At 38.6% G+C, this 17,936-nt stretch overlaps 1 protein-coding gene across 3 annotated transcripts in view; it reads right to left on the reverse strand.

The window, feature by feature from the left end:
* Positions 1-4,983: 4,983 nt before the first annotated feature.
* Positions 4,984-17,936, reverse strand: part of CMC1 (C-X9-C motif containing 1) — a 40,730-nt gene continuing 27,777 nt past the window's right edge. For all 3 annotated transcript variants that reach the window (XM_014248676.2, XM_088053976.1, XM_014248678.2), the window contains exons 3-4: positions 6,536-6,626; positions 4,984-5,246 (exon numbers count right to left, since the gene is read on the reverse strand). In XM_014248676.2, coding sequence (XP_014104151.2) covers positions 5,132-5,246; positions 6,536-6,626 — 206 coding nt within the window. In that variant the 3' untranslated portion in view covers positions 4,984-5,131. The remainder of the gene's footprint in view (positions 5,247-6,535; positions 6,627-17,936) is intronic.

The following is a 17,936-nucleotide window of genomic DNA, read 5'->3' on the forward strand; positions in this document are numbered from 1 at the left end:
GAATTTATTCTGACCAATGAACACAGCTGACTCAGGGGAGTACAATCTCTTGGAAAGTAATAGAACAAAATCCAATATGCATAAAACAAATCCAAGTCACTAGGCTTTAGCTGATAGAACCAACTACCTATGTAATAACAAAGAAACATTTCTCATGTGGCTGCATAAGCTATATGGTACCTAGTTTTAATGTAGCTTACTTTTGGGGTTCCCCACCTCAGTGTTAGAGGGTTTTTTTAATAAGGAATGTAATATCCAACAGGCATTAACATGATTTGTGCAATGAAGGAGTTCTACTGTGTAAGATATTAAATAAATTTATTTTTGTTTGAAATTGGTTTCACTAACAAATCTTTCCCTATTTGGCACAAAATTTTTTACTGAAGTTTTAATTCCTTTATTGTGTGTAAATGTTTTTCCAAATACAAACAATTAGATTTGAGGTTCATCACTTTGACTCAAGGGGAAAAAACAGCCATCTGCTGCAGCCTGCTTAAGCATCTTCTGGGAGAAGTATCTCCCTGGAAGTTGAAACTTGAAGGATTTAGTTACTTAAGCTATGCTGCTTTGACTTCTGTCAAAAGGTTCCCAGTCAGCCTGTCCTGTCCCGTGTGAAATTAAAATTACGATTTTCTGCACAGAGCTTGAGAATTTCCAGGTTTTGCATCTGACCCTTGGTTTATATTCTGTGCTCCTTCCCATGCTGGAGAAGGGAGTAGCAATGTTTGCTGAGAAGAACTTCAGAAGCACTGCTGCTAACTAGGGAGACAGGAGCTGATGCCAGAGAGCTTGCTGCAGGCAGCATTTCCAATCCAATCACTCAGTGCCATGTCCAAGCTGTAACATTTGAAAAGGAAGTCCCCAGATTTGGAGTCACTTGGGAGCTCCCTGGCTTGTGAAGCATCTGTTGGTCCAAAGCTTACAATCAGATTTTGACTGAAGATGGAAAAGTCATTTAAATCCAAACCACTAATGGCTTACAGTGCTTTTTCCATTTGCAGAAGTGAAATCTTTTCATCAGTGACAGCAAATTACATGGAGAAGTAGCTGTAGGAATGGGGCTCTGGTGTTAATGTGCATGTGTTACATGAAACTGTAAAATTGCATATAGTAGGGCCAAAAGTTCTCAAATAATGTGAAATGACCCCAAGAAAATTTTAACTTGAATGCAAACTTTGAACATTTTAAAACTTCCCCCAACCCACCAATTTGACAATTTTTAATTTAAGAAAGCATTAACTCTATTTAACAGAAATGAAAGCCAGCTTTTGGGGCAGGAGGAGGTTGTTGCTTTGCAGATTTAAATGCGCAGATGGCAACCTGATGAATACGTATTTGGGTATTTCGTGAGTTGGATGAACCTTCTAATAACTTATATGTAAACTTGCACTGTTTGGTTAATTTCAAGTATTTTCATAATCTGATCATTTAATTTTCCCTGCCAGTTTTGTGATGTACAGCCGATTAGTTTTTCTCAGATGTGAACTAGCCATATTGAAGAAAGCAAACCTCCAAATTAGCTGTAATGCATTGTCCAATTTTTACAGCTGGAAAAAGACAAGAGCAGCACGAGACATATGGTGGAGTTACAGTAAAACAATACCCATTGCATGTAATGAAACACAGGCCCATGTAAGTATCACGTGAACTATACTGGTGGGATAAAGCAGAGTGAATTTCCTTCCAAAACCAACTTGAAGCAGACCTTGACACTCCTGTGCTGAGACACCTGTAGCTCCAATGATGCTATGGGCTGGTAAAGGAAGACTGAAGAGCTCTGGTACCTGACTGATACCTGTATTGTCTTCTGCTCTCCAGACAGGGCCTGTGAAGAACAGTGGTACAGAGGTCTAAGGTATTTCCCTGATTCTCTGTGTAGTTTGAGTATAAAAAAGGGTGTGTGGGGGTTGATTTTTTTTTTTTTTTAAATAATTTTTTGAGGTTTTGAGGAGTCAGGCTCTTTAATCTTTTTTCTTTAGGGAGAGTGGTATTACTATTTGTAATTTTATGAACATAAGGTGGTCAATGAAAGCATTTTATTTTTTTATGACCGCAGTAAAGGTAAATACTAATTTTAACTGAGTTGCAGGTGAACCATTAAAAAAACCACCCTGTGCATTAAGTGTCCAGCAAAATTATTTTAATTGTATTTTAAGATGGAAGAGAGCTAGTCAAACATTAATATACAGTAATTAAAGTGGTAAGATGATCATGTTTGAGTATGGCTGTTTGATCTAGAGAGAAGCATGCAAGAAACACCCAGGTGCTTACTGTTACTGTACCGATTTTTAACTAGGCGGAACACTTATATTGCAAGTGTATTTGACCATTTTGTCATCAGCAGAGTAAACAAGATGGAGGAATTACTTGCAGGAATTAACTGACAAGGAGTATGGCCATACTAAATGTGGAACAGAATGGGTTTGTGGCTTCCAGGTTCATTTCTGAGTGATATCTCAGATTGCAGCGGCTGTTTCACTGCCCTTTGAAAACCCTGTGTGTTACAAACTGCCCCTCATCTTCCCTCCAAGTCTGGGTTTTACTCTCTGAAGGCAAACTTTTAATTAAGTATATGACACCTTCTCCCTCTTTCCTCTCAGATCTTCCATTTGTAAGGGGCTCCCCTAAGGAGTTTGAAGAGACCTTTAATACAGCCAGCAAGTGCAGCCTCCAGTGAAAAATGGGGGTGTCTTGGGTGCTTTCCAAGTGCTCTGAAGAGGACAGATAGGCCCCGGTGCTGTGTTTTCTTGCACTGATTAGAATCCAGGGCTGCCCCCAGTTAACCTGAGTAGAAAGGAGTTTGCAGCTGAGACAAAACCAAAACTGAAAATAATTCAGTGGTATGAGTTTGTCATGTCATGGTACTCATTCTTTCATTTAAATTTTAAATAAAAGATGTAAATGCAATTCAAGTACAGGATATGTATGCATAAGATACTAAGAAAATGAAAGGTGTGAAACCAAGAATGCAAAGCTAGAGAACATCACATTACAGCCAAAGGTGTATTATAGAGGAAGCTGGTGCATGATCCAAGGGCCAATCCCTGCTCTGAGTGCATTACAGAGTAAAATGGAGGAGCTCCAACAATCCAGATGAAGGAGAAGAGAAATAAATGGCTGACTGTAGCACTCAGTAGATAGAATTTCAGGTGTGACATCATACAGATGTGAGTTGTGGCTGCCATTCACATACAGCCTTTATTGAAGGGTGGGGAGTGATACCTGCAGGTTCACCTGAGTTTTGTTCCATTTCACACATCCATTCCTCCCCTGCAGTCCTGGTCACTGCATTGGGGGTTCCCCCTCACCTGCTGCACACAATTGCATGCAAATTGCTCACAATTTCTGCTGAGGCAAAAAGGAGACCTCTATTGCTGGTGCTGTTGTCTGACTCAGACCTGAGTCATAGCTGAGTTTGACCCAGGTGAGCCCTCAGTGCAGGCACACACCACTGGCAGCACCTAGCACTGCCCCCAAGAGAATGCACAACCCCCACCCCAATCTTCTGGGGAAGGGCTTTTGCCAACACTTTCAAACACCTAGGCTGGCTTTCCAGAGGTTGGAAATACAGCAAATTTTCATAGTGGGACAAAACCCAGTCATTGTCATTAAAAAACATGTGTCACCATCTACCTTAAATTTCCTCCTTTTTAAAGTACATACAGCACAACTAATTGGGATTTTTGTTTTCCTAAACACCTGAGCTAAGAAGCTGAGAACATGTGTAGGACACTGTTCCACAAAAGCTGTTTCAAGGTGGTTAGCTTTAGAGCTGAGTGCCCCTTAAATTTGCCTAACAAGGCAGAATGCTAGACATTGTTTCAGTTTGTCACCCACAAATCCAGTCCTCCACCCAATCTGCTGAAGCAACATTATTAATGATTAATCCAGTAAAAGGCACAGAATGAAGTGCAATGACTAAACTGCACCATGAAGTCCTTCATATACACGTGTCAATCTAAATTTCCTCCTTGAACAGAGGAATACTGTTTGTGGTGAAACAGTATTAAAATAAATAAAATGTTTCCTCTTCTAACGGAACAGTATGAAATCCAACTCATTACTCAGAAAATTACTTTTTTTCTTCTTTAATCAGGGCATTAAAGTTACCAAGTTTAAGTACAGCTTTTCATTGCTTTTAAAGAATTTAGTTTTATTTCAGAATGCTTGGAGGATACTCCAAGATAATGTCTAAAACTTTATATTAGTAATCTCTAGTGAAGATATTTAAGCATTTTACAATTAAGCAGCTTCAACTATCAGTACACGAAAGATCATTTGTGTGGTCTTTTTAAATTAGGGACATGCTTAGTTCCTGCAAGCAGTGATCTGTATCTTCCATGCCTGGTTGAGTTGTTTACTCAACTCTATCTGGAATAATTTTGCAAGTGTGGTCACTCATTCATTCCAAAGCATGGCAGCTTATTCTCTGTTCTCAGGGAAGGTCTGGACGAGATTACTTTCTCCTCTAGAGTTGAAATGGTCAGTCTGGGCCATGCACAAATGCAAGGCATCCATCCCTTCTGACAGTGTAGGCTTAAAAGTGAGTCACAATGTAGACTTAAAAATGAGTTACAGTGCAGGCACAGGTACTACCAGGCTCTCATCTGACAACATTTTAATGAAAAGGGTAATTCACATTGGTTTGAGTAGTTCTTCTGCATTTGCCACCCTTCTCTTCTAGTAAGTGCATCTCCATACACAATCAGCTTCAGGTGGTGACTAACAGACAAACTTCAGTGTACACCCCATCTGTGATCAGTTGATACAACTTACTCACCCTTGAGTTTTTATGTAGCCTGGCTCATGTAGCTAGATACAGGCTTTAAATTCCAAATGGACATTCTGGAATTGTAAACTCCAAATTGTACACTGGTAACAAAATCTCAAGTCCAGATAAAGGAACACAGCTTTGTAATCTCTCTTGCAAACTGTGGTAGCATGCTCTAGATCTTTAATTACAAAAAGGTTTTAAATTGACTCTTAATTTCAGACATTATTTTATTCTCCATTCATCTCATTTTGCATATTTCGGTTAAACTCCACACAGAGTGGTACAGACAATTTAAGTCTGTTTAAATCAAGTGAAATCCAAATTGCATATAAAAAAAAAGTTCATTTTAAGTTTTAATCACACATTTGGAGTAAACTTCTGTCTTTTTTTCTTAATTCCAGTTGCTCTGTATTCTTCTCTTTGCTTCAAATATTCTGCTTTGCATTCTTCATAGAATGATGGATCAGAATAGCTACAAGACAGAAAAATACATATTGTTTTTCATCTTGGAATATTGAACAGATATTGCATGAGTACCACTCATAACTGATCTTCCTTTCACACTCATCTGCCTTTAACAGTAAAATACCTTTAACACTTAGGTACTTTATAAAAAGAGGTATCTGTCATGATACTGTTCTCTTTTGAAGCACAGTCCTTTTCAAGCCTCTGAAGTGAAGCCACCGAGAGGAAAGGCAGAAAAAGGGAAACACATTTGGTATTTAAGTTCAGCTGCAGAATTCATTTGTGGTTACCCTCATGAGCACGGGAAACTGCTGGAGTTGACTTATTTTTTTAATGCACCCAAGTAACTAGTGGGAATAAGTTCAACTGTATGTCTTTAACAGTAGATACAGAGGTCCTTGATCATTACATTAAATTCCTTTCTCTCATAATTTTTTTAAAGTGTAACTATTCAACACTATAAACCTTTCTTTGTAAGAAGCATTTTATTTAATTATATCTTTTTTAAAAGCTGAAGGAACAGACGAATAAAACTGAGTAACTCCAGCAAGTTCTAACTGCAGTTAGGCCTAAATTCTTGCCTAGCTGCATATATTTTTTTTATCAGTTCCTAAATACTTGAGAGTAACTTTCACTAATTGAAAGGCATTTATTTTTAATCTAAATCACTGGTTTAGAGAGGAGGACACACCAAAAACCAAACCAACCTTCTTTTTCCTCCCAGTCAAACTCAAAAATTTTACAGCCTGCACCCTGGGAAATTCAAGAACCTAACACTTCAGCCTAATGGCACTGCGGGTAAATTAGGACTTCCAAAAAAGATGTTTCAATCCACCATGGCATTGAGTTGACCTCTCATATATAACAATTTCCCACTGCTCCTGCTACTGCTGTTCGCAACAGCAGGACACTTTCAAGACAGACTAAATCTTAAAAAACAGAAGCAAAATGTAAACCAACTTATCCTGTCTCTAACAGATTATGAAGAAGCTTCACTGTGCGCTCCTATCCCCACATCTGTGATGTACCAGAGCAGATAAAGGGCTGCAGGTCCTCTAGACTGAAATTTGTCCTCAGGTGAATCAAGAAGAGAGTCACTGTAGCCATATATTCATATGGTAAATACAGTCTTGTCAGTTAGGGCCCTGACCAGCATGGTTTTAATAAAGCGAAGATACCATTTTCAGAAAACACATCCAAGTCTCTAACCCTGCACAGCCCTTTTCAGAATAGTTAACATTTCTAGATTAGTACAGGCATGCACAAAAACCCAGCAAAAACTCATGAGGGACTTACTAGCCAACCAGACAGTCCTTCAGTGCTGTGTTCTCCTGCCGACACTTGACCACCATCAGAACACCACTTTCTTGACAGCATTTAGTAAATGCTGGGGGGAAAAAAAACCAAGACAAATTAAATTGAAGTTAGAAAAATGACAATAGGTGAAAAAGCCCTATGTGTAGGAGGTAGCAGACCAGATCTGATTTATTATTTATATAACCACAGTTGGCCTACATTCTCATACTGTTTGCAAGGTCTTTGTCACTTGTTTAGCAACAACACTTTAACTGGGATTCTCCCCTCATCATGTAGCACATTCACACACACACTGTTGTTGCTAATACCATTTCTGAAGTTATTCTTGCAGCAAATCCATGATTCTCATGCTTGCTTTTCATATGCTCTACTCAGGACTATCACCTACATCTCTGGCATTTAAGAACAATGAAGTTGCGCAATGAAGTGAAAGTATCTGGTCTGTTTTAAGGATCTTAAGACTTAAAAACGAGTCAGTGAGATACTAAAACAGAACAGCAATGTCATGGCTAAGGACATGGGATTTATCTGTGAGTAACTAAAATTATGTCTCCTTGTTACCAGAACCCCTTACAGATGTTTCACTGAATAATAACCCTAGATAAGAATTGGCTGTTATTTCTATCAGGAGATATCAAATCGTTCTGTTTGAAGAGGTAATCAGCTACATTTAGCAAATGGAAAAGAGAAAGAGAAAGCCGTGTGTCCAAGATCAACCAGGAGCCAGATCAAGAACCATGTTCCCCCCTACCACATCCCCTTCATTTCTCCTCCTCTAAGGTCTTCCTGGTAATGATTTTGTATCCAGTAAATTTAGGGCATACAGAAATTGTTAATTTTCTTGCATATACTTAGCAAAATACAATATACAGCTAATCTAGTAACATCAAAACTTAATGGTACTACATCATACAACAGGTAAATCACATTACCTATGCTCAGTGTGTATGTACATCAAGACTTAAATAAACAAGAAAGCAGAGATTTGTGCCTATAAAGGCACAACTCCTGTCCTGTCCTTTGCTCATAGCAGATGCCTACTGAAATGGATATTGAGCAATTGATCTCCATGGAACAAAATCCACCTTCTAGGATCCTGGACACTACTGGCAAGACTTTGAGAAAGTGAACCAACAGCTGCAAGCAATCCCTAGGTGAGATTAATCTGCTTGTCCACAGCTATTATTAATTAGGCTTTCACTAAAATAATTTACAAGACAAGGTAGTATTTGTTTAAAGTGTTGATGACAGATTTAAGTGTCCTTATACTACCCAACTTTGCAAAGAACTGACTTCTTACCTACTTCAAACACATTATTTATTGATGAACACTTAAAAACCTTCTCCAACACAGCACCCAGTGTTACACACTGGCAACTCCACCATACTCCACATGAAAACCAGATGAAAGTGTGCAGAAAATGGGTTTAAATTAACCAGTTAATTACCATCTGGGAAGACACTGTAACCTGTGCTCAAAGATATCTATGAACAACCACACCCAGTTTCTAAGATCTATGTGTTTTAAAGTCATCCAAATGCACAAGCACAGCTTTGAGGAAACACCTGGACAGCTCAGGTTTACTAAGCTGTTTAAGCTCAGAACAAGGCAAACGTGTTATTAAGCTATCAGAATATTTCTTTGTTCTTAAAGGTGAATCTGACATTTCTTCTGTTCTTTCCTGGACTGTTTATACTGACTGTTCCACATCAGCATCTCAGAAAAATCATACCTATTAGTACATTTCTAAAAATGACCTTTGTATTTTTCTGGGAAAAACATCCAAAGCTTTTGAAAGCTTATGGTCTGTCTAGTGACCAGTTTGATTTATGCTCTCTACAGGCGCTTCTTTAAATGCTGTGATGAGGTTTTGGGTTGAGGTTGTTGGGTTTTTTTTTTCTAGTAGTAATCATTTTTTCTGGAAGCTGTGAAGTAAAAAACCACTGAAGACAACAGGAGGTCCCTCTCACTTGTTAGCTCACCAGTCTTGATTGGTTAAAGGCGTGATGTCCCAGTGAACAAAAAAAGCCTGAACTGCAATTGCCAGCATTCCCTGGCTTTAGAAGGCCCACCTGTGGTACATGGCCAGGCACAGTTGCAAAGTGATAAAACTGCTTCCAGCTGTTTAGCTTTAACATTACTGATGCTCAACAACACAGAGGAAGAAAGGTTAAAGCATATTACGCGTCCTTATATGAGCACACAAAACTTGATTATCCATCTCTTCTCTTTGGTAGTCGTGTAAGGAGTGCAAGACAGGTTTAGTTACAGACACTTACCAGAAACCTTCCAGAGTCTGGAAAATGTTTTTTTTATATTTAATTGTGCTTTGTCTTGCTCACAGAGGGGCAAGTACCAATCTCTTCACTCTTCTAACCAGTGTCAGGACTCAAGGAAATGGCATGAAGCTGCCAGCCAGGGCTGGTTTAGGTTGGCTATCAGGAAAAGATATGCACCCAGAGGGTGGCTGTGCACTGGAACAGGCTCCCCAGGGAAGTGGTCACAGCACCAACCCTGTCTGAGTTCAGGAAGCATTTCAACAGTGGTCTCAGGCACATGGTGTGATTGTGGTGTTTTGTGTAGGAGCTGGGCTTGATGATCCTAATGGGTCCCTTCCAACTCGGCTTAGTCTGTGATTCTATGACTCTTCCATGAAATTAAATGTGTCAGTGTTGAGCAGCACAAACAGTGCTTAAACTACTGGTCTGGAGAATAATGTCAGAAATAGTGCTTAATAGTTCCAGATATCTCAAACCAAGAATTAATCTCCATGTCCAACAAGCCTTACTCATTCCTCACTCAGGCAATATATACACTGTTGATCAAAGTTTCAGGATGTACAAGAAGACACCACAAAAGAAGCAGATACATAGGATCTGATAACAAACCTATTGTAATTTAACACTTTAGCAGCTATGAGGGGTAATCCGAACACTAAAGAATCCAAACAAACCTTCTTCCAATACACTGCGCATTACAGAAAGAACAGAATTGATCTTTTCATAATTTTGTATATGATACTATCTTTACAACTTCAGGAAATGGCTTTCTGTGATTTTAGAAGTTCATGAGCTGATATGTTTTTTCTTCCTGCAAGCAGCAAGCTACCAAAACAAAACCTCAAGCAGCTGCAAAACAGGATGTAAATCTGGGCCAGTCTGAAAATTCATTGCAAACTGTAACACAAAAGAAAGTCATGTTTCAAACAATAGAAGTTACGCCAAATATTTCCGAAAAAGCCAAATAAACAGAGGAACAGAGCACAACACAACAGAAGTGAAAATGCCTTGCTAGAAAGGGGAAAAAGGCTTGCCCTCCACCAAATCAACACTTTGCCAAGGCTTTTCTAGGACAGCTATATGTGTCCATCACTGAATGCTTTGTGCACAGACAAGGACAGATCCACTACTGCGTCAGCGAGCTGCAGGTTACCAGTTACCACGGAAACTGGCTACAGACCCCCCTTTCACCTGCAGCAGTCATGGTTCATGACATCATATCTGACATAGGTTACCCCACAGGCTCTGTCTGAAGGGATGCACACGGAGCAAAGATCTCTTCTCGAGACTACAGCTTGGAGAGACTTCACTGGACAGCTCATCACTGATTTGAGGATGGACTTCTTCTTTATCTCTCATGAAGAAAGCTTTGCATTTCTGTTGCGAGGCAAATCCAGAATGAGTTTTGGCCAAAATTCGGAAAATTTTAAGTCTCATTACATTTTGGCCATTACAGCCACAGTTTAGATTTTAACTGCTAAAGTAAGCCTGCAATTTAGTACCTTTTCTAAATCAACCAGGTATGCGTGGCCAAAATGTATCTTTGCCAAGACAGGTCTGCTGTCAACTGAACAAAAGCTGAACAGCCATGTCTGAATACAGAGCAATTCAGTTTTGCCAGTTCTCACCTGCTCACTATGGCATGTTGGCATGTGCAGGGGATCTCCCTGTGATGGGAAGTCCACAATTTTAGGGACAGACAGAAGGACTTTCTGGCTAAGGCCAGAGATGAATGAGTCCTTCCAAGGACTGACTCATCAGCAGGGAGCATCTCCGGCCCTGAGCAGATCAGGGAAGTTGAGTTTGGTCCCTGGCATCTCCAGATCTGCCCTGGATCCAAAAGCCTGATTTCACTGGGTCTTCCTATCCCAACTTACCCACCTAAGAAAGCATAACACAACTAGGAGAAATTAGATCCTGACATACGTAAAGTCATAGAATAGAAAAAAGAGAGCTTTTTAAAGTGTTCTAATTTATCTACAAAGCTGTACAGATATGCATTTCTATAATAAAAATCCTATTTATAAAGTCTTTCTGTAATTCCCTTCAGATACAGAATTATACAAAGTATGTTGGAAGTATAAAGAAGAAGTTGAGTGCCCAACTTAGTATATTTGATGGTTGATGAAAAACTTCTTTAAGTTACAGAGCACTCTTTTTATTAAGGTTTCTGTGATAATAAGCTATAAAGTTGGAACAGTAAAGAACACTTTGTTTACAAAGATCTTTACAGTCTACATTAATCTTTGCTGAACAAAACAGTATCTAAGAAGAATGCTTTTCTTTAGTATTTCTAATTGCTTTTTCCCCAACTCTGTTTTATGACTTTACAGCAAGATAATATGAGAAGCAGATGGAAACTGAAGTGAAACTGGCTAACAGTTCGCTTATCACAGAATAAAGACTTAACAAATTATTTCCGTGTCTATTCAAGCAGTCAGTTAGACATATGCAATACACACTAAAGTATTAATTTTAAAGGATCAGATGCATTGCCAGAAAGCTAAAACAAAGTTGGTGGGGGTCCACCACCAGATGTCCTATAAGTCCCATAACTTGTATGTCCTGGGACATACAAGTCCTAATTTAAAAAAAGGAGATAAAAAGCCAGGGTCCTGCCCGTTTTAACTTTAGAATATATTCATAGGTTCAAGAAATATTCTCTCTGTATGACAAAAACAAAAAACTTGTGGGATTTTGAGTCAAAGGGACAAACCAACATAAGACACAGGCACAGCTCTGCTGAATAAAGACGATGATTTTCTTCCACACCATTAAACCAGATGAGGTTAAATTTAACAGTTAATCTCAGTGTCTGCAGGACTACAAACAGTGGACAACAGAAACAAGGCATCGTATTTATGATTCATGTGCTCTTTATGTACAATACCATCCCATACCCAAACAGAATTAGGCTGGTCTCTGCACTGTGCAGCATTCAAAATGAAATGGTGGAACAGGTGTGTTGGACTGCTGAAGTTTCAGTTTTGTGTATGTAAAGGAAAGACTTAATGAAATGTTATGTCCTCCCCCAAACTCATGAACAAACTGAAAGTTGTGGGGTTTTTTTTTGCAATTTAATAAAGAGAAACAACCACCATCAGATTATATTTGTAGCAGATTTCTAAAGGATTTTTTCTCTTTACTTTAAATATTTTTAAATATTAGATAGTTAATTATTTCTTCCTGCAAACATCAAAGTCTTCCTATGTGCAAAGAGAAGAATAAAAAGAAGGACTTATCTCCAGACAAGCAGCTGCATGGAAACTGTGTTGATATAACACCAAGGAATCATCCTGGTTATTTTCAATGTATGAACTGTTTGTAGTGTGAAGGCTATTTCTGAAAGTTCATTTTTTTGCAGATTGAGATTATAAAAATACTTGGCACTTTCATATTGCCTCATATTGTGAAGTGTTGTACATTTCATATAATATTGGAACTGTATAATTTTATCAATTATAAGCATGCATCTATTTTGCAGATGTCCTTGTACACAAAATAAATGAAATATTCCCCATTATCAAGATAAATTGATCCTCTCAGGTCTGGCTCTCGTTTATTTAAAGACTTTACAATTTTACTACTTAAGAGAAAGTCCTACAGAGGTGTTATCTCACCATTTATATTTTCTCAACACTTATGATACTGCTATCACACTCTTAAAAAAAAAAAACCAGCTTGCATCATGATCCAGACCGGACTTATTCTGGGGTAGATTTTTCCCTCTACACAAAATAACAAAAGCAAAAAACAAAACAAAACAAAACAATTTAAAAAAAAATATATAGTTTTGTCTGATGTTTGGGTCATTCCTTGGGCTGTACCACTAAGTAGAGAAAAGATGACCAAATAACCATGGGGATTTGAGGGTGAGAGTAGAAGGAGGAGGAAACAGTTCCCTTTAAAATGTAAACAAGGGAAAAAATTTAAAACTTATATTTGTAAAATGTGTACAAAAACATTAAATGATCCAAAACATTACCAGCAATGTTTTTAAGGGAAGTTATTATGCTTTTCATTTTGTATTAAATTATGATTCATTAGCTTCCTACTTTGAAGATTACTCAGTATGCACAGAACAGATTACTGGTGCATTTAATGAGCCAGAGGAAGTAGTAGCATGAACATGAAGAGATTGTTTTACATTGTAGAGTATGAGCTGTTTGATATTTCCAACACAGTACAAAAGAAAGCTTCTCTGTAGATTGCTCATGGTTCAGTTAACATCACTGAATATCTAATACCTCCAACTCAATTAATTCTCACCTGATTAAGATCAGTCTGATATTCAAACTAAATCATCTCTCCAGTCAAGTAGAAATCAATATTTCTGATTTTACTTTTAAATTACAACAACAAATAAAATACATGCATCGTCAGTATGCTAGGAGTAGCTTTCCTATTCTAGCCTACTATGGCATGCATAACACAGCTGATTAAAGAATTATTCTAATTTGAACAACAATATATATAAGACAGATTAATTTGAAGAGAAGGAGATAGCATGAAATAATTAAATGCATCTTATATAGGGCAAAGAGAAAATTGACATAAAATAACCTTGATTCTTTCAAGTGAACCTCTGTTATCAGATCAAATACTTTGTCTCCACAAATATTCATTTGCTATAACAAAAAAATCATATACTTTCCATTTTCCTGCTCATCACCAGCCCCCTAAAATCTGCTCCATTTCAGCTTTTGTAGCTAGAGGCATCTGTCCTAGGAGAGGTGATCAATATGTACCAGCACACAATACAGGGACTGGGGAGCAGAGAATCCCAGGAATTCAGGAAATTTAAGGAAGGGATATTCATCCTCCTGGCCAGTCTTTTCCAGGGCACTCTCAGCATAGAAAAGCAGCTTTACCTTAAAGTACAGAGTGCAAACAGAGGATCCCCCAGCAGAACATAGCATCTCTGGCACTCCAGAATGAAATGCAGAAATCTCCCTCGTCTCATGACTGAGGTGAACATACAGCAGGAGAGAATCATCAGGAAGGCAAACAGCACAACTGTGATCTGCAGAGGAAGAATGTTTCCCAAAAAAAACTAGACACTGTTTGTCTAAACACAATGCCTTGGGATAAAGAAAGCATCTTATCAATATCCTAGAAACAAATCTGAAGACTTTGCTTCAGGGGACATTTAAAGATGAGAAAATGACATATTGAATAAAAGGGCCTGTATGTCCTGCATACCATCTTTCTCAGAAGCCTGTAACAGCTGCTTTAAAAAAATGAGAAGATGTTTTTTTCATAATGTAGACTTTGTGACACAAGTGAAGTTTCTTCCTGATCCCTATCAACTGTAAGCTTGGCTTATACCTTGAAGCATGAAGTTCTCACATGCCCTTCAAAACCCTTAGGATGCCTTACATGGAGTCTAAATGGACAAGCATCCAAAAGAGGAAGAAAGAGGGGAAAATCCTCCTGAAATCAGGAAAGTATATGCTAGCCTGGATTCCTTCAACATCTATCTGCCCTGGCCACTCAAGTCCTGCTAAATTCCCAGCTATTGCAATTGTAGTTATTTGTTTCATAGCATGCGTGCTTTTTTCATTAGCAGGTTTTCAAAATCCTGCTGCAAAAATTAATTGGCCTCAAAGCATCTCTCAGCTGGATACAGAAACAGGCCAGAGCAGTAGGGAGCAAAGGCACTCTACACAGATCAAAAATGTTCGAGGGTTGGTTGGGGCTTTTTTCAGAACATCCAGTTCCTTGTTCTGTAAATGCCACCTACCTACTTAGGAACAAGAGTCTCCCAAGTTTTCCTGTCCTACATACATTGATATTACAAAGGTCTAGGTTTGGTCAACTGCTTACAATGGGCTTTTAAAAACAATATAGGAAATTGATGATTTATTTAAATGTTCTGTTTCAAAAATGACTAAAAATATATTGGGTTTTTTAAAACCACAATAGCACAGCAGTACTGAAAACTCATGTAAGGCACGTAGGTATCCTCCAACATGAGTTAATTCAAATCAGAAGTCACTGCGCAGCTTCTGATCTTTTGATTACAGAAATATTAGGAGGGTTTCTCTTGTTTTCAAACCAAACAATCATTAAAGACAGAATTGGTGGCAGAAAAAAAAAAAAAAAAGAGGATCTTAAGAAACTACCATTAAGGAATGACAAGAAATGACATTCATGAAAGCCATGAACAATGAAGTCCTGTTCCCGTGCGATGCAGAGGCTTGTGCTGGGGGAACCTCTCTCGCCAGACTCACTACACGTGTTCTGTAGTTCAGAATTTGCTACAATTCAGACTGAGAACTGTGGATGCTTGTAAGAGGCATAACCAGAAACCTCAAGTAACAGCAGAGATGCACTTCTGTTTGTCCCAAATAACCCAGACTTATTCACAGCAGATCTTTGGAACTTTTCTTTCCAATTTTATAATAAGCACCAAGAAACAGAGAATGGAACTGAAATGCAAAATTTAAGAAAGTGAAGAATTGTTTTAAGAAAAACACATAAAACAAGCTGAGGAACACAGCCAAACACAGTAATTCAAGCCAACCCAATCAGTTCAACTAACAAAACCCAGACAAATACTTAAAAGTGTTAACAAAAATATGCCAGATTACAGTAATTAAGAGTTTAAAAAAAAGAGTTCTGAAAATAATATCCACATGCGATCTCTTCTACTTTCAGGAGCATTTAGTTCTGCCATTAGGACAAGGACAGGTCACCTCTGCTCATTCTATGTCCTGCCCATATGAGATCTGACCAAAAATCTTTTTGGGGACAAGGGTTGGAAAGACCAAAGTTAGTTTTCAGTTTGATAACAATACTAAATGCAGAAACATGAAACCTGACTGGGAGAAGTGTTTTCCTAAGAGTCACAGAGTCAGAAAAGAACATATACTTTCAAATGTCAGGCAGTGCTTTCCTGACTATTGCTAAATGATGAAATACTGTGGAAGACAATTTATTAGCAATATATGCTTAGTCACTAGAATTTCAACAGAACTTGGACTTTAACAGCAACAGGAGCTTTGGCAGAGATGGTACAGAGAAATGTCTACTTGTTAGCCTGATCTGATCTTCCATCCTGGATGTACAGAGTTGTCAGCATTTTCTGTATGCATGAGTATACACACCTACCTACGTATGTGTGTGTGCATTTTGCCTCAAACACACAGAAATCTAGTATGCTGTCATATTTTTAAAGTGAATTCCAGCAACCCAGCTCTACAAGAGCTGCAAGACAAGTCCTCCTGCTTCTGACTAAGCAAGACAGGCAGAGCACAGCAGCACACAAGAGAGTTATGTCCTCAGAAGACATAGAAGAAACAGCAAGGGTATAACTATTATACGTAAGGCTTTACAGCAACTACTTTGTCAGTCAAGGGAGATTTAAATGCTCAAAGATGACAATCTGATGGACTATGCAGGAAGATTTTTCCAGGGAAGTAGACCTCCCTTTCTCCTAGTGAAATTACAATAAGCTACCCTTTTAAGCGAAGCACATTGCTGTGAAGCACTTTATTTGGGTAAATCATGATTTGCCCACTAGAAAAACCTGCTTGAGGAATGTTCTTGTCAAGTACAAGTGTTACCTTCTCTATGAGGCTTCAGGTAAATCACGCCCAGCAAGCACAGCCGCCTGGTTAAACTGCACCAGTTTTAAACAACTGCTTCCTTTAAGACTGACTTGATCTAATTTTCCTCTCACCCTGCAGTAAGTATCCCTGACATCAAGCGTTACCATACCAGGCACTGCAAGAGGCAGAACGGGAACAAATGCAAGCTCCCCTTTGGCTACTGTCTGTCACTGCCTGCTTTTATATAAACAAGTGCATCCAGCTTGAGCTGTGCAGAGCAGCCTTGCCACTGCTTATCCTCTCGCCTCCTTCGGGAGCTGCTGAGCCACTCAGGGACAGCTGAGAAGTTCGGATAACAGATCATTTAAAGAAACAACATCCTCTCTCTCTACCCCATAGCGACTGACTCTTCAGCTCAACTCCAAAGGCAAAATATATCTATTTCTCAAAATCAGAACTTCACGGAGTGGAAGCAGTAACAGTAATGTCCTTCTGCCACACGGTGGGGGTAGAGCAGGGCATTTCTGTAACTCCTGAGGAGGCATTTGCCCAGCTATTCCACCATGACACTAGCTCTCAGTTATACCGTGCTGTGTCAGGGACTCTTCCGTTCCCTCTGTCCCGATTCAATTTAATAGACTTCCACAATCACCTATTTAACTCAGAGCTCCAACACCAAGGGTTGCTGGTGGTAGCAGTAATAGTAGTTCTCACTCCTCTGAATGGAACAAAATATGCTCTAAGCAAAGTGAAACTGGCTTGGAGCCAGCTGGAGGGTGAGATGGGGCACACAGAATAGGTTCAAAATCTCAGGTCTACTGAAAATATAGAATATTCCCAATATATAGAAGATAAAATATTTATAAGGTTATTAAAAGAGGAAGTTACTTTCCCTCACAGGTCACAATTCATCCCCAACCACTATTCCAACATCTCCAAAACAGTTACCATGTGCTTATCCTACTCTGCAATATATATTTAGTCTCTTTTTTTCAAAAGTGACTACCCGTAGGCTGGTGTAGAGGCAGGAATTCTTCACCACAAAGAATTCTTGCTGAATGAGGTACTACTCAGTGCTAGTAAGGATGACAAAACCAAAGTGCAAATTTTCCAGGAAAAAAAAAATTCTGCTGTGTCCATATTCTGAAGTGAACAATGAAGAGTAAGTCAACCCTTTGCAATTGTGGCCATAGTGTGATAAAGTATGTAAACTTACTTTTACACATAAAATTGCATCACTGACTATGGAGGCACTTAGAATTTCAGAGTACCCTATTCATTTCATGGTTTTGAAGATACAGCTTTAAACCATGTGGCAAGAAAGCACACTACCAAAACTCAGCAATGTCTGGAAATTTGGTAGTATCTGTGCAACATTTAAGTTTCATCTTCTGTAAAACATTTTAAATAAAGGACTGCAATAACCAGGTACATTTCTTCAGAGCAAAAGTTGTCATTTTGAAGGCAGTAAAATAAAATACTGGTAGACAGGGGATTTACAAACAAGTCTTCGATAAATCTACAAAGCAAAACAAAATGCACCAGAA

This window comes from Pseudopodoces humilis, chromosome 1 (assembly GCF_049639895.1).
Source record: "Pseudopodoces humilis isolate 2021_Gansu_Grassland_sample_001 chromosome 1, ASM4963989v1, whole genome shotgun sequence".
Lineage (NCBI taxonomy): Eukaryota > Metazoa > Chordata > Aves > Passeriformes > Paridae > Pseudopodoces > Pseudopodoces humilis.